The sequence below is a fragment of the Camelus bactrianus genome, chromosome 4 (assembly GCF_048773025.1).
Source record: "Camelus bactrianus isolate YW-2024 breed Bactrian camel chromosome 4, ASM4877302v1, whole genome shotgun sequence".
NCBI lineage: Eukaryota > Metazoa > Chordata > Mammalia > Artiodactyla > Camelidae > Camelus > Camelus bactrianus.
The window spans coordinates 73,426,420-73,443,111 of NC_133542.1; the positions used below are offsets into that span (position 1 = coordinate 73,426,420).

Consider the following 16,692-nt stretch of genomic DNA (forward strand, 5'->3'; position numbering starts at 1 on the left):
CCCGTGGGAGCAGCAGGATTTCCCCACCTTTCTGGCCTTTAAGAAGTGTGCCGCTTCTCACAAAGTTAGAGCTCCGGGGTCCAGGCTCCTTGCCCAGAAGGCGTGGTTACTGACCCTGCACCTGATCCCTGCATCTGCCGGACCTACTCCCTGGGCTGGGCTGGAGGTCTCTCCTCCTGTCTTGACCTTCGGGTCGGGCCAGGCCTATTTGCCTTCCCGGCTGTCATGGGATGTCTGTTCTGCTGAGCGTGGGTGGTCGTGGCGAGGACAGACAGGCCAGCTTGGCCCCTGATTCCAGAGGTGGTTTTCTAAGCTGTGGTCCCCAAACCTAGACAGATCCCATCAGCATCACTTGGGGAGTTGGTTAAAAAGTCTGATTTCCAGCGCTCCCCCATCCCTAGCCAAACTAGAATGTATTTTTTTAATACGTCCCCCTGGTTGAGTCGCCAGCCCAGCACTAGTCTCCCCAGCCCCCTCATCAGGCGTTGGCCAAGGGGCCAGCAGGATGGTGGAGTGATACTTGCTGCTGATGTTTTTTTCTTGGTGGCCTAGGGTGATAAGTTAAGGTGTTGTTTAGAAATGAGATTTTCCATCTGTTCTAATCACGGGTTCTGAAATAGCTCAGGTTGAGGGGTGGGTGTTGATTGGGTCCTGAAATATGAGGGACTTTTATCTGCTTGTTTTGATTACTCCCCAAGGTATCTGAAAGTCAGAACTGATACTCCGTAAATGAAATGATCACTATGCGACTCTTTAATGAAACATACTGCCTTTTCAGTGACCATTGCTGGGTTATTTTGTCCACTCCAAAAATATAATCAAATTCCTTAGGCCAAGAACTGGAACTTACAGGGATTAATTAAGATGAGCTGCTATGGACTATAAAAAATTAGAACTAGGAGAAGCTTCTCGGAACGATTCTACTTTCGGGTTTGAGAAGATGAAGAAGCAGATGGCCAGAGGGGTGATCACAGGGCTTGGCCAAGGTCACGCACAGGTGGTTGAAGAGCTGGGGGCAGACTCTGATTTTGAGGCTCCCGTCCTGAGCTTCATTCTCACAGGGGTCAAGTGTTCAGGGGTCTTCATGTTTCAACTCCTGCCAAAAAGTTGACTGAAAAGAGGTTTTTTTTGGCTCATCTGATTTCTCCTTGGCCTCTAATTCCATCAGATTCTGCTGTGTTGGGCAGTAGAAAGCATCACCTTAAAACGTTTGGGAGGATTGGCAGTTCTCAGCCTGTAACCCACAGGAGGGCCCCATGGGCTGCTGCCGGGGTAGACAAGGGTGAAGGCCCCAGACCCTTCCACACCTCTGGCCTACCTCAGGAACTGGGGGGTCTCTGGAGGTGCCTCTGTTGAGCAGAGCTTGAAAACGTGTCAGGGATTCCCTGGGCTCAACATCAAGTCCATGCTGAGCACATTGCTGGTTCTGATGGGGCTGGGTCGGTGTTTGTGAAGAAATGACCAGACGCTGTTTTCCTCGGGGCTGTCTTGGTTTCTCTGGGGTGTTAGGTCTGTGGCTGTGTGGTTTCTGTGGCTCGGTGAAGACCTTGTCTTGTTTACACTTCCCTTCTCTCTGGGCGGACCTCATTTTTGTGTTTCTCTTACAATTGGACTTCCCTCAGCAAGTTCATGCTCACTGGCCAGGTGTCCGCCCCCACCTTCCCTGACAGGCTTAAACAGTTGGCTCGATTCCTCACTTTGTTTTTTATTTTTATTTTTGTTTTTGGTGAATGAGGGGGGTCCCTTGACCTTCAGAACCTCATGCAATCCCTCCTCCCCCCTCCTCTTTCCTCTCCCCTTTTGCCCCCTTTCGATTTCCAGATGTGACAAGCTGGAGGGAGGGCGGTGGGCGAAACATAATTTCTGCCACGTCTCTGAGCGCCTCCCCAACTGAGCTGGGCAACAGGAACTCGAGTGCGGGAGACGGAGCCCCCTCCTCGGCATGTACCAGCGATTCTAAGGACCCCTCTCTCCGCCCGGCTCAGCCTGTCCGAAAAGGGGCTTCACAGTCCATGGGGAGTGTATACCACCCACCTACATACCATGACATGCTTCCTGCTTTTGTAAGTCTTCGGAGTGTGTGCTTCTCCCCGTGAGGTCAGATGGTTCATGTCCAGCAGAACCTGCTTCCTTCAAGTGGTTGAATGTCCACCTGGGGTTCTCCCTCCCGATTTCTTTGCCCTGATACCCTACTCTGGAGGCTTCCATTACTCTTGCATTTTCTTTCCCCCTTTTCAAATCTCAACAGCCTCTAACTTCTTTCCCTGGTGATGTGGACGTCATTTAGCCTTGGTTCTTTAAGAGAAGGAGAGGCAGGTATTCCCCAAGACACAAGTCCCCGGATTCACATACTGACAGCAGGAGAAAAACGGGGGAGATGGTGATAGAGTTAATTGGGAAACCCCAAAACTTTCCTGTTTTTCCCATTTTCCATTTTCCAAAACAAATTTTAATGCAAGTGGAACTTAGAATCTGGGCCATTACCAGAAAACCCTGTTCATTGATGTTATGTTTCAGATGTGTTCGCCACAGTCATCAGAGAACCAGGGTACAGTGGAACGAGGATCTTTCCCCCTTCCCCAGCTCCGTCTTGAGCCCCGTGTTCCTTTTAGACAGTTCCAGATGAATGACCAGGACGGGTAAGGCTACTGCGTTATAGTCACGTACGTAGAAGCTATCCCAGTTGGTGATACTGGACAAGATAGTGGGGCTGACGCATGAGAGTGCTTTGTCTTCTGGAGGCTTCAGGAAACCTGAAAGCCAACTCGAGGCCCCAGGGTGTGTGGGATGGCTGGCTGGGACGTGGGGCTGAACAAGGGATGGGGTTATCATTTCAAGTTCCTGACAAAGTTGAAGATTTGACACATGTTTATTGCTGCTACCCAAGATGTTAGCACTGAGCGTGTAAAACTGCAGAAGGAAGCTGAACTTCTGTCTGGGAAGCTGAACTCCTTCATTATATGTTTTGTAAAAAGGAGATGATTTTAATATTAAAGGCAAACATGCACCTTGGCAATGTAGGACTTCCGCCTGTATACCTGTCATGGGTCCAGCATCTTTACCCTTCTCTCTCTCATCAGAAAAGAAAACAGGCTGGGGGTGACTCGCCCGGTCCGTCCACTGAGGCAGCTGGTGGAACGGGCGCCACGGCCCACCATTATCAATGCGGAAAACCTAAAGGGCCTTGACGATCTGGACACCGACGCTGACGATGGCTGGGCAGGTGGGTTGTGGCGTTCTTGGTGTGCTCACAACTGATGATTTAAAATGGGAGGCCTACAGTCCGTCTCTGCTTACCAGGCTTGAAAATAACACCCTCTGACAGCCTCGTGTTTTCCCTCGGCAGGTCAGAATGGAGACATGGGGCAGGGAGCAGCTTCACTGCCCTGAAGAGGTTGGCATTCAGACCGTGTTTGCTTCAAGACCGTGGTCTTGATCTCAGAGGGAGATTTTTGTTAACTTTTTAAAAAGATTTTTTATAATGGAAACGTTGAAACAGTGTAATGAACCCCCTGCCAGGCTGCCCATCACCCCATTCTGCCAAGATTCTTCCACTACCTTCACCTGCACCCCATCCCCCAACCTTACTTTCTTTTGAAATTCTTTTGGATCGTTTGTTTACAAGTAAACTTTAATGGAATTGAAAGGCACACATTTAGTTGTTTGATTTTTGCAAATGCACCCACATGTGTGATACAGCCCCCCAGTCCCTTCCCAGTCAGTCTTCCTCCCCGACTCTGCCCAAGGCTTCCCTCCAGTCTTAACCTGGATTAGCTTTGCCTGTTACACAGCTGCAAATGGATGGGGTCCTACAGTTGTTACTTTGGTGTCAGGTTTTTGAGGTTCATCAATTTTGTTGCCTACATCAGTGGTTGCTTTTAATAACTGAGACATACTTCACTGTGTCAAATACTGTAATTTGTTTATCCACCCGAATGTTCTATTATGAATAATATTTTCATTTTTCTTGAGTAAATATCTAGGAGTAGGACTGTGGGCCAGAGAGTAGGTGTGTGTTAGGTTTGTAAGGCCCACAGACCTTTTTCCGTGGTGGCTGGGGGTGTCATCCCCAGCAGCAGTTTTGAGAATTTGGTTGCTCTACACCCTCACAACATTTAGCCGTTCTAGTGGGTGTGTAGTGGTAGCTCACGCTGCTTTTAATTTGCATCTTGCCGATGACTAATGGTGATCAACACGTTTTCATGTTTCATGTGCTGTTTGGCTACTGGTACCTTTTTTTCCCGAGTGGTTGAATACAAGCACTTCACAGATCTTTTTTCCCATTGCCTACCTTGTCTGTGCATTTGTTTTTAGCCCTAGGTATTGATGAGAAGTTTTAAACTTTGATGAAGTTTAATTTATAAATTTATTTTTATGATTTTTACTTTTGTGTCCTTTATAAAAATCTTTGGTGGTGAAGGTATTCCCTTATGTTTTACAGCTTTACCTGTTACTTACTGACCTGTGGTCCATGTTGTAGTAGTTCTTGTGTATGAAGCAAGGTAGCAGTCAGGGTTCGTTTTAATCCGTAAGGACACCCAGTTGCTCTGCATCGTTTGTTGGTAAGACTTTACTCTCCCTATTGGGCTGCTCTGGCACCTTTGCCAACAATCAGCTGATCATTAAGTGTGGGTCTGTATCTGGTCCCCTGATCCTTATGCCAGTACCACAGTGTAGCTTCGTAGTAGGTTTTATATTCAAGTAGTGTAAGTTTTCCAGTTTTGTTCTTTTTCGAGATTATTTGACTATCCTAAATTCTTTTCATTCTCATATGAATTTAGAATCAACCTGTCAGTATTTTAAAAGACCTGCAGGTATTTTGATTAAGATTGTGTTGAATTTATTTCTGGATAAATGATATCTTAATTTTGAATCTTCTGTCCAGGAACGTGAAGAAACTTTCTCTATTAGGTATTTTCATTTCTCTCAGCAGTGTTTCGTAGTTTTCATTCTAGAGGTCTTGAGCATTTTTGTTGAATTTATTCCTAAATATTGTTATGTTTTCTGATGCTATTGTAAATGGCGTTGTTTCTTTTTTAATCATTTTATTTTTTAGTCTTTAGTGTTATTATATATACATAAGTAGAGTTGATTTTTGTGTATTGATTTTATATTGGAAACTTCACTGAGTACACTTTTTAATTTTACTAGTTTTTGTTGATTTCTTAGAATTTTCTATATAAACCATCATGTTGTCTATGAGTAGGAAGAGCTTTTGCCTTTCATTTCTTTTTCTTGTCCTATTGCACTGTGCCACTTTTAGTACGGTGTTGTATTCAAGTTCTTTGTTCCTGATCTTAAGGAGAAAGTGTTCAGTGTTTCCCCTTTAAGTCTGATGACAGTTGTAGGCCTTCTGGAGATGGTCTTTACCAGATCGGAGAGGTTCTCTTCTACTTCTAGTTTGCTAAATGGCTTTTTTAGGTCATGAATGGGTATTGAATTTTGTTAAATACTTTTTCTGTCTCTGATCATATGATTTTTTTTTCTTTTGTTTTAAAATCTATTGGGTTGCATTGATTTTTTTTTTTTTTTATGCTGAACCAGCTTTTCATTCCTAGAGTAAATTCTACCTGTTTGTATGGTTAGATTGGATTTGCTGATAATTTTATTAAGATTCTTGGTGTCTAGTTCATGGTGGATATTGGTCTGTGATTTTCTTTTAATATCTTTGTGGGTTTTGATAATCATCTTATGGCTGGGCTCATAAGATGTGCTGGAAAATGTTCCTCCTTTACTTTCTGAAAGAGCTTCCCTGGGGTTGGTACTCTTTCCTTTGATACGCGCCTCGTAAAATTGACCTGTGAAACAGTTTGATCCTGGAGTTTCCTTTCTGAAGGCATTTGTGTGTATAATTTATTTGATTAGTCACAGGGCTGCTCAGGTTTCCTGTGTTTTGCATCAGTGCTTGATAAGTTATGATTTTCAAGGGATTTGTTCATTTCTTTCAGTTGAAGTTCTTGGTGTAAAGTTGTTGACAACATTCCTTTTCCTCTTGATGGCTGCAGGATCTGTAGTGATACACCACTTCCACTCCTGACAGTTGGTAGCTTGTGTTTGTTCTCTTTTTCTTGTTCGCTTCTGCCAAGGGCTTAGTAGTCTTCTTAATCCTCACAGAGGGGCAGCATTTAGCTTTAATTTTCTCCATTGCTTGATTGTTTTCTAGTTCATCGATGTGTTCATTTTAATTATTGGGGCTTTCTAGATTTCTAACTTAATTTCATTACAGTCAAGAGAGCACATTGTTTATGACTTCAAGTTATTGAGACTTATTTTATGACCATGATGTGGTCTGCCCTGGTGAATATTCCAGCTGCATTTGAAAAGAATGTGTACTCTCTAGATGTTAGAGATCATGTTCTGTAAATGTCAACACAGTCAAGGTGGTTGTCAGTGTCGTTCAGACCTTATGTACCTACGGATATTTTTGCCTACTTCTATCAGTTACTGAAACTGAGGTGTTAAAAAACTCTTCGCTATAATTCACTATCTCTTTCTTCCTTTAATTCTGTCAGTTTTGCTTCATTTAATTTGAAGCTGTTAATGAGGCATAAGCACATTGGTCATTTTTAGAACTGACATACTGACCCTTTGTGTTGTTTTCTGATGTCCTTCTCTAATTCTTGTAATAGTTCTTGGAGTCTGTTTTGTTAAATGTTAAAATCATTGTTCTAACTTTGTTTATTGTTGTCATGGTATATATTTTTCCATTCTTTTCCTTAGAGACCCTTTGTGTTTGTGTTCAAAGTGATGCTCTGGTAGACGGCGCGTCGTTGCACTTGCTGGGTCATCACATCTAATGCTCTTTTTAGTTGAATCGGGCTTTTTGTTGTTGTTTCCCCTTTTTTAACTATATATAGTTCATGTAACAAAGTTTCATATTGTGTAACATTTACCCTTTTAAAGTCTAAAATTCAGAGATTTTTTAGTATAGTCACAAGTTTGTGCCATCATTTCTACTAATTCCAGACCATTTTTGTCACCCACAAAAGAAGCCCCTTACCTGTTAGCAGTCACTCCCGGTTACCACCACACCCTCTGGCAACCACTGATCTACTTCCTGCCTCTGGGTTTGTGTACTCTGGACATTTCATATAGATGACATAATATGTGGCCTGTCACATCTGGCTCTAGCACTCGGCAGAATGTCTCCAGGGATCCCCTTTTGTAGTACCACATTGTGTGTCGCCCATCGCAGGGTGGGGAGTGCCCTGGGACAAAACGGCAGCTCGCAGATCTGGTCGGGCTTCTGTATTGCTGGGATAGACTCCTGCGTGGTGTCTGCCCGCTTTTGCTCACTCTCCTGCACCTAGTATACTTGCAAAAATACCTTGTCCAGATTCAAGAACTGTTATCTTAATAGGGTTAAGTCTAACTAAGGAGGGTTAGTCTAACCAGGCTTCTTTGCTGTTACTAGAGTCAGAGCTGTCCTTCACTCTAATCTGCTGTGTTTGCTCTGGTGGTAGCAGCTGGGTGGTGTGACTCACCCAGTCGGGTTGACATAGTTCCTGCCTGGAGGAAGCCTCCCACTGGCGCTCTTAGCACTGTTGAGATTCACATTTTTTGTCATTCTCCTTGACACTCCTGTTGCAGGCCTCCATGAGGAAGTGGACTACTCTGAGAAATTGAAGTTCAGTGATGATGAAGAGGAGGAAGAAGCTGTGAAGGATGGCAGGCCAAAGTGGTAAGGAGCCCCGTCCCTGCTCATAACACCGTTTGAGCGGAACATGGCATTAGTGAGATGTGAGTGCACCAGCATTTTGGTGCTGCTGTGTGCTGGTCACCACGCAGGTGCATTTGCTAGTTCCCCAGCAGCCTCCCGGGGGCAGATGTTCCCGTTTTGCAGATGAGGGGGCCATAGCTATCAGGAATGGAGCGGGATTTGCATCCAGGTGTGGCCAGCTGGCTGAGTCCTAGTGATTTGACCGTTATGCCAGTATTTTCCCGAGTACGTACAGACTACTTGTTCTGCAGAGTGCTTTGGTTGTATTGCCCCAAAAGGGTTTTCTGGCCAAGCAAATTTGAGAAACCACCTGGGTTCAACGTACTTCTTTACTCCCAGAGCCTAGGATACACATGCTGAAGCATGCTGGGAAATCTTCGGGTGGCAGGAGAAGCAGGAGGCAGGGGATGCAAGATTTCCTGAACTGATTTGACCACTTTAATGTTCTCTCTCTCTTTCTCTCTCTCTCTCTCTCTTTTTTTTTTTTTTTTTTGGATCATTTCATTGGACTGCTTTTTATTCATAATGCCCTTTGGAAAATACTTCATTGTAGTCTAGTCCCTCTAGTTTTTAGCATAATATCAGTAGCATTGGCTAATACTTTTAAAATAGTACCTGTGGTTGCTTTAATTTGCTTTTTTCTTCCGCCTCAGTACCAGCAAATACAAATGCTTCTCTTTGTGTGGAATTGCCTGTTTCCTTTTATATTTATTTAACTTACTATACTTTCCATTAAAATGTGATTACTGTTTTATATTGCATAGATATTATGGTCTAATATTTTTCCCTTTGTCTATTTTATTGTCAATAATTGAATGTTTATGTAGTTGAGTCTGCAAGTCTTGGTTATTTCCTCTTTTGTTTCAGAGCTTCACCCCTGGAGGGAGCTGGTCATGATCTTTTGCCACGCTCTCTGATGATACACAAACAATTAACTAATTGAGGCTTCTGTAATTTATTTTAATGTTGCTCGATTTTAACTGAAGCTTTGGATGTGCTTGAGAAATAAATATCTATGGGTCAGTTCTTGGAACACAAAAGGAAATGTGATCAAGAATTTAAATCAGAGGCAAAGATATAAAATTTTACAGATTTATTGGAGCAATAGGCTGCTCTGTTCCCTGTGTCTTTCAGTTGATGTGAACTGACTATTCAGTGGAAAGAGACAGACGTGGGTTTTGGACCCAGCTTCACTACTGACTGTGACCAAGGACACATCAGATAGAGAGCTCTCAAACCAGCCACCTCCTCCCTAAACCTGCTCTTTTTCAGTGTTCTCTGAGCTGGTTGAGACTTCTACTGCAGGCTTCTGAGTCTTCTCTAACATCTTTATTTCCCCATAAAGGGAGCCCATTCATAAATCCATGGTAAAAACATAATAACAAAAAATAAATCCATGGTGGTTTCCTGAAACCTCCCCTATTTCATTCCTTTCTGTTCATCGTCTCTGGGGGCCACTGGGACCAGCATCCTTCCTTCTCTGCACCAATCAGAGGCCAGCCTTCCTTTCATCTTACTCTTCACGTTAAAGACACAGATCTTTTCTGGTGGATCAGAAACCTCGGTGTGGCCTCCGTGTCTCTGCATGAAGTCAGGAGTCACTCACAGTTGTCGCCCTGTCTCTGGTCTCCTGATCCATCCCACCCACCTCATCTCCCCTCCACCTTCTGTACATGTGTGTGCTTGTACGTGTGTGTGCACACGTGTTAACCAGACCTGACTCCCTGCCTCTCTCTGCATGCCTGTTGTGTTTACTGGGTGCTGCTTCTGCAAAGACGAGGTGCTCAGTAGATGCATACATGTGTTCTGCCCCAGTGCCTTTGTTTACACCAGAGCACAAGAGGTGAGCACTGCACGGATCTCTGTTCCCTTCGAGCCTGCCCAGAGTCTCCGTCTGGCGTCTGTCTTCTCCTTTTCTGTGCTATGTGTGCTTTGCCTTGCACCTCTTACTCTTAATGCATCATTTGGGGAGCCCTCTTTTGCTGCTGGGGGGCATTTATTAAGCACATCCTTTATGCAAAGCACAGGGAAGGAGGTAGAATACAGGGAGAAGGGCCTTCATTCGGGTCGCGGATTCAAGTCTTAGCTCTTCCTTGTGAAAATAGCTCTCCAGTCCCTCAGACTCAGTTACCATCTCTTTAAAACAGAGGGAGTAAAGACTCTTTCTGCAGTAAGTGAAGTAATGAATGTGAGCCATCCTGCCTGGAGCTGTGTGTGTAAGACTGACTTGGTAAACGTTGGTGCTGATTTTGGTGCTCTGGGCGTGTCCTCTCACCTGTAAAGGGGGTGAAGGGTAGGTCTGTTCTCGTGAAGGAAATTGTTATTGTTAGACAGCTGACTGTGGAACTCCCGAGGGCCTGACTGGTAAGATCAGACCATGTTTGGGCCGACTAGAAAAACTAACCCTCCGTGCGATTTGTCCTAGGAACAGCTGGGACCCCAGGCGGCAGCGGCAGCTGTCAATGAGCTCTGCAGACAGTGCGGATGCCAAGCGCACCCAAGAGGAAGGGAAGGACTGGGGTGAGACAGTAGGCATGAGCCGTGTCGTCCGGAAGGTGCCAGAATCTCAGCCGCCTTCCAGGAAGCTTCACAGCTGGGCGTCAGGCCCTGACTACCAGGTACCGTGGGCGCTGGAGGGGGTCTGTGCCTGCGGTTAGCTGGGACACCCACGTGTACACACACGCACACAAGCTCTCACGTTCATTTGACCAGAGTCCCAAGGCAGAGACTCCAGCAGGTCACCTAGTTGGCTGTTCTGAGCCTTCCTGTTTCGCTGAGTTCAGTGGCCAGGTTTCTGAGAAAATCCAGGTGGACATTTCTTGCTCTTTCTCTTTTTTAAACTGAAAACATTTCTTTTAAAATTTCGAGACAGTCACAGCCTTACAGAAAAGTTGGGAGCGCAATAGAAAGAATATTTTTTTTGGAACCATTTGAAGAGTACATTGCTAGCCTGATCAGGCCCTGTCACTGCAGAACACTTTGGTATCTACTTCCTCCCGAGAGATGACATTCCCACTTGGTGGCCACAGTCAAACCCAGGAAATCAGCACAGATACATCCCCGCCATCTGGTCCCCAGAACCCATCCTGCTCTTGCCCATTGTCCCGTCAGTGTTCCTCACACCAGAGAATCCGAGTCAGAGTTTCATGCTGCCTCGGTTGTCCCGCTCTTTGCTCTTTAGCTCCCCTCGGTCTGGAGCAGCTCGTTAGCCTTTATCACACTTTCATTTCAGGATGTTGATACTTCTGAAGATCACAGTCAATTATTTTGTGGAATTCACCTCAGATTGAGTTTACCTCGTGCTTCCTCATGATTAAGTGTAAGGTTTCCCCTTTTTGGCTGGAATCTTGGAAATGGCCCCGACTCTTCTTGCTGCATCCTGCTGGGTGACCATGATTCCGCTCTGCCTGCTGGCCACCTTCACTTGGGTCACTTGATTGAAGTGGTGTCTACCAAGTGTCTCACCGTGGAATTTTCACATTTCACACACTCTTCCTGATCTGTAATTGGTAGAAATTTTGTGGAGAGTTACTTTGAGACCATGAATATCCCATGTCTCATCACACTTTGGGAAAAAAAAAAAAAAAAAAAAAATATATATATATATATGTATGTATATGAATAGATATATATCAGTGGGTTATAATCTGTTACTCTCATTGTTTGTTTTGAAGTTCAGATTGTCTCTGGTTTGGCTTTCGGGAGCCTCTTCAAGCTGACGGCTATGTCCTTCTTTACATGTCTTCATTCTGTTTTGAGGGATTCCTTGCTTTGTGATGGAACAAGCTTTTCCAAGCTTGCTTTGTCCTTACCCTGCCTTGGCCCTAGAATCAGGCTTCATGATGTTTAGAAACCAGTATGAGCACAAGTGTGCTCACCGCTGTTGAGGTGTCGTTGCTCCTGGGCCCTCTCTGTGGACAGAGTTAGGGAATATAAGTCTCTGATACACAGACGTATAACACAGTAATATCTCCAGTTCCACAGAATCCATTCTAGTTTTCTCCCATTGCATGTTTGTAGCTCCTTCAACAGTGAGGTATCTGTCTCCTGTGGTCTGTAAAATTTGCACTGATTTGGTCAGTCTCCCTATTTCCACCACCTCTCTTTCTCCCTTGCACACATGCCCTCCTCAGCCACTCAGATGTCAGTGCCCCCCACATGGAAGCCCTGAATTTCTCTGGTGGGCCACCTCTCCTTAGGAATTCCTGTCTCACTCAGCTTGATTGGGCTTCAACGCCCACAGCAGCCACGTCTCCATGTCGACAGCCTCCTCACCTGCCTGGGCTCCGACCACCTGTCCTGAGCTGTCGTGACTCCCTGGCACCAGGTGCCTGCCTTGTTCTGCCACATCTCATGACTGGGACTGAATTCAGCAGGAGGGCCAAAGCAGGGGGTGGGTAGATGTAATTTAAATACACCTGGCAAAATCTGGCATATTCAATTCACTTTGCTATTTAAAAGGCTCCTGTTCCATATCTTCTTATAAAATGAAAATGCCCTTTACCTTCAGTCTTTTTTACTGAGTTCATATTATGTGCTAGGCACTGGGCTAGACTCAGGAGACACAGAAGTGAAACAAAATAGACACAGTACGACTCCTGGAGATTACCTTGCAGTTAATCTAAATTTCATTCATATATTGGGATTGCTTGGTATTCAAAAGAAGGTTTCACTGTGAGCTGCTGATAACAGCACTGAATTAACTGAATAGAGCCAACAAAGATAAAATCTGTATAATTTTATGCATCCAGATTTCTGGAAAGATTGTCACAGTTCAAGTGTTTTGCAGAACATTTAGTTTATAAAATGATGGCTAATTTGGGGGCCAGTTTGGAAGGGCGCGTCTGTAGTCTTGATGATGTACACATATCCTTTGATTCTGCTGTTTCATTTCTGGGAAATTCTGAGGAAAGTAGTCAGGGATACACATGAAGGTTGGTATGTACCGAACACCAGGGGGTAAGGTAAACTGTGGTATCAGCCGTGCAGTGAGACAGCTCACAGCCATTACAGAGCACAGACAGGTGTTAGTGCTCAAGGACAAAGTGGGGGAAGAGGGCACACTTTGGTTCCAATTGTATTACGTAAAAAGTACCTTCATGCTTCTAAATTAGAAATTTATAATCCTTTACGATTGTAGTAATTGTCTCTGGATTATGAGAAGTTAATTTTTAGGAGAAAACTCCTTAACTGCAGTCACTCTGTTACATAGTACTTTTATGGAGATGTAATTGACATACAAGAAAAGGCATAGATCTTGATTTTTTCATGTCTAATGACTTTTGACAGTTACGTACATCTGCGTAACTGCAAAACAGGAAGTTATATGTTTTTTCTTATCGAATCTCACTGGAATTTTAGTGGCTGGCATTCAGTTAAACTTGCCCATCATTTGTACTATTACATATTCTGCATGTAGCTTCGCTTCCTGCAGATCAGTGAGAAGTCTTCCCAGTTTTGAGAGTTTTTCATGCTGGATCTTTTGCACCCTGGTGGTTGTCCAGTAACTGGCAACCAGGGAGAGGCTCAAAAGCGGGTAAAATATTCAAAAGAGATGTTTCTAGAGATGCTTTTATATATAAAGAATCACCTTGAAACTTTATTTCTGAGTATGAATTTCAGTTTCTGGCTCATCGTGACCCGAGTTTATGTATTTTCATGGGAGAAAGGGTAGAGCAGTTTTATGGCTGAGAAATGCTGGGGGTGTGGTTTCCCACTCTGTTCTTTAGCTCTGGAGGCTCAGTCTGCTGTGCCCATGAGTAGTGGTCAGAGCGTCCATTACCCGGGGGTGACCTAGGTGTACGTCCTGGCACTGAGTGCTTTGCAAACAGTTTATTGCCTTCTCACAGTCCCGAGGGCTTCCTGTATTGTCCACAGTTTACAAGTGAGAAACTAAGTTGTAGAACGTGGCCGCTTGCCCAAACCTCATTCCACATACAGGAAAGGGCAGAGTAGGAGTAAAACCCGGGTCTGGCAGCACGTGACTGTGCTCAAGGGTCTTGGGAAGGAGCGCTGATCCCACCCTGGGGGTGGGCCCTTCTCCGGGTTTGCGACATGCGCCTCAGCTGAGGCTTTCTTCTCCTGGCAGAAGTCCTCTGTAGGCAGTGTGTTCCGGCAGCAGTCTGTCGAGGACAAAGAGGACAAGCCGCCCCCACGGCAGAAGTTTATCCAGTCAGAGATGTCTGAGGCTGTGGAACGAGCCCGAAAGCGCCGGGAGGAGGAGGAGCGCCGGGCCCGGGAGGAGCGGTTGGCCGCCTGTGCTGCCAAACTCAAGCAGCTGGACCAGAAGTGTAAGCAGGCACAGAAGGCGAGCGAGGCCCAGAAGCAGGTGGAGAGGGAGGTTCCCCGCTCTCCAGGCGTCGAGAAAGCGCCTGCACAGGAGAATGGCCCTGCTGTCCGCAAAGGTAAGCGGTGGGCCCTCGTCCCACAACCTGCAGGCCCTGGGCTGTTTTCACTGGCGGTTGTCTGCATCTCCCTGTGTCTTACAGCTGGGTGATGTTGGGAAGCCCCAGTCGTTAAGAGTTTGGGCCTGGGTTCACATCGTGTTCCAACTACTTCAACCCACTGGCTTCAGCCGCACCTCTCGAGCATGTTTGCTCACCTGTGACACAGGGTGGCGATAGCACATGCCTCCCCGCATCCTGAGGGGCCGCAGGAGGTGTGAGCACTTGGCACGTTTCCGGGTGCGGAGAGCATTCGGTGGTGTCACCAGGTTTGTCATCACCGCTGCTGCTACTCAGCCAGAGATGCAGGAGCTCGAGGACCTGAGCATGAGCACGGGATCTTGTTCACGACAGGGAGGGAAGAATACGTTTCTCCTGACGTTATTCTAGAAGGACTGCATCGCTCGGCTGCACAAGCGATGTTGAACACTATTACATGATGGAGGGTGTCTTTGGACGTCAATCTTAAAGAATATGTTCTTGCTGACTTTCTCAAATCAACTGAAACCAACTTTCTTCAGTAGAGAAGGACCTGATGTTAGTTTCAGGTGCTGAAACTTCTCAGATGGAAGAATTGCTCTTGGTCTGATGGTCATCAGCACCCTTCAGGCCAAGGAACTCAGAGAAATAGATCATTGTCCTTCTGTAAATGTCCTGTCCATGCAGGACTCGCCGAGGTGGGGCAGTGGGAGCCTGGGCAGTGGACTGCGGGTGTGAGTGTGGGCCGTGGGTGCTGGTCTGCTGGTGGGCCTGGGTGTTGTGTGTGCCCCAAGCCCCTCTGTACCCGCCCTGCCTGTCAGTATTCCCCCGGGACGCTGGGTCCCTGGGGCTTCGCCTCGACATTTGTTTGCCTTCTGCAGTAGAATTAAGAACACGAACGTCAATTACTCCTCAACAAAGCTGAAAAAAAACCAAAAAGAGTGCAAAGCTGGGACGGGGCAAGAAAGAAGGGAATTCCAAAGAGAACAGTGATGGGAGATTGGGTTGAGCTTTTACTACTCGCCAGCTGCTGTTTTCAGTCCACCCCATGGACTGTCCCGCTTGATTCTCCCAGAAGCCCTGGGGCGGGTGCGCCTGTTCTCCTCACTCACAGATGAAGGAACGTGCCGGGAGAGGCTGGCGGGCTGGCCCGGCTCACACAGCCGTGGGCTGTGCTGATTCTCGTGGCCGGAGGATGGGTGTGTGGACTCTAGTGGCTGATGGCTGCTCTCCTGTTTCCTGGGGTCTTTTCTAGCAGAGCCGCTCCCGTCTGGAGCCAGGTCCCCACTCTGCTGACGGTGTGGCCTCAGGCGGCCCACCCCACCTCTCGGCCCTTAGTGTGCTGGTCTCTCACGTGAGGATGAGCTGGGGACCCCGTGAGCTTGTGTGTGGAGAGCAGTTAGCACAGCACCAGGGGTTGAGGATGGGTGTCTAGCCGTGGAACGTAAGTGCCACCGAGAAAGAGCATTTGCTGTTAAACATTCGGTCAGCCAAGCTTTTGTGGACTCACCCGGCAGTTTCTCTTCTTCTTTGTTCCTTAGGCTCCCCTGAGTTCCCTGCCCACGAAGCCCCCAACACGTTTTCGGAAGAAGCTCCCACAGCTCCTCCAGCTGTGGCTCAGAGCAGCAGCAGTGAGGAGGGGGCCAGGGAGGCTGGATCCCCTGCACAGGAATTCAGCAAGTACCAGAAGTCCCTTCCTCCCCGATTTCAGCGCCAGCAGCAGCAGCAGCAGCAGCAGCAGCAGCAGCAGCAGCAGCAGCAGCAGCAGCAGCAGGTGAACAGGGGATGTTAGGTGTTGTCAGCAGACCTGCCCCTGAGCAGGCGTCCCCTCTCCTCCGCACACCACCTTCGAGGAGAACCCACTGCAAAAGGTTGCTCATGTGTATCCTGGTCACCAGCAGGGATATCAGGAATTCTGCCTCAAAACTTGGAGCCTTGGGAAGTCAGCCCTGGCCATTAATTTTTCCAAGTAATTTCTCCTTTGAATGAAAACCCTCGTTGGTAGTTTAGGGACCCTGTTGTCTAATACTGGTAAGGAAGAGTGAGTTAGTGGTGTCTAAGTCGTTTTTTCATTCAGAGCCCTACAACGTGGCCACTCCTTACGCCGACAATCGCCCTGTCCTTGGGAGCCTCCCAAGGACTGGGGAAGGCCTGAGCTGCTGGGAGAGCTTCAGAAAGAGCTATGTTAGCCTTGGGTCAGGGAGGTGGGTTGTAGGTTTTGAGTTGGATGGCTGTGGAGTCTGGTGCAGCTTACCTAGTCAGGTGTGACCTTGGACAGGTCAGTGTCAAGCAGCGGGAATGAACACCTGCCTCTCAGTGTGACAATCAGGGTTTAATGATGCCTGTGAACTGACTTGCCAGTACAATCAGGGTCTTCTTTATTGGTGATTCATAAATCTTAAAAAGGACCTACTTTTTGCTCTGAGGAAGACTGCATGGGTCACGGTAATCATAGCGGTCTCTTGTAGTCCTGGTCATCTTGCCCAGCTGGAACCACCCATAATAATTATTTGTCTTAGAGGAGTGACCCATGGAAGAGCTGACTGCTAA

The 16,692-nt window shown here is 46.6% G+C and overlaps 1 protein-coding gene across 16 annotated transcripts in view; it reads left to right on the forward strand.

Moving 5' to 3' along the window:
• Nucleotides 1-16,692, forward strand: part of PRRC2B (proline rich coiled-coil 2B) — an 82,136-nt gene that overhangs the window by 36,107 nt on the left and 29,337 nt on the right. For 13 of the 16 annotated variants that reach the window (XR_012506585.1, XR_012506586.1, XM_074362436.1 and 10 more), the window contains exons 7-13: nt 1,822-2,063; nt 2,518-2,639; nt 3,081-3,223; nt 7,591-7,681; nt 10,146-10,338; nt 13,809-14,124; nt 15,684-15,916. Coding sequence is in view for 14 of the 16 variants with exons in the window: in XM_074362436.1 (XP_074218537.1) it covers nt 1,822-2,063; nt 2,518-2,639; nt 3,081-3,223; nt 7,591-7,681; nt 10,146-10,338; nt 13,809-14,124; nt 15,684-15,916 (1,340 nt within the window). In the remaining 2 variants the exon portion in view is untranslated. The remainder of the gene's footprint in view (nt 1-1,821; nt 2,064-2,517; nt 2,640-3,080; nt 3,224-7,590; nt 7,682-10,145; nt 10,339-13,808; nt 14,125-15,683; nt 15,917-16,692) is intronic. The other 3 variants (XM_074362430.1, XM_074362429.1, XM_074362435.1) reach the window with 3 other exon arrangements.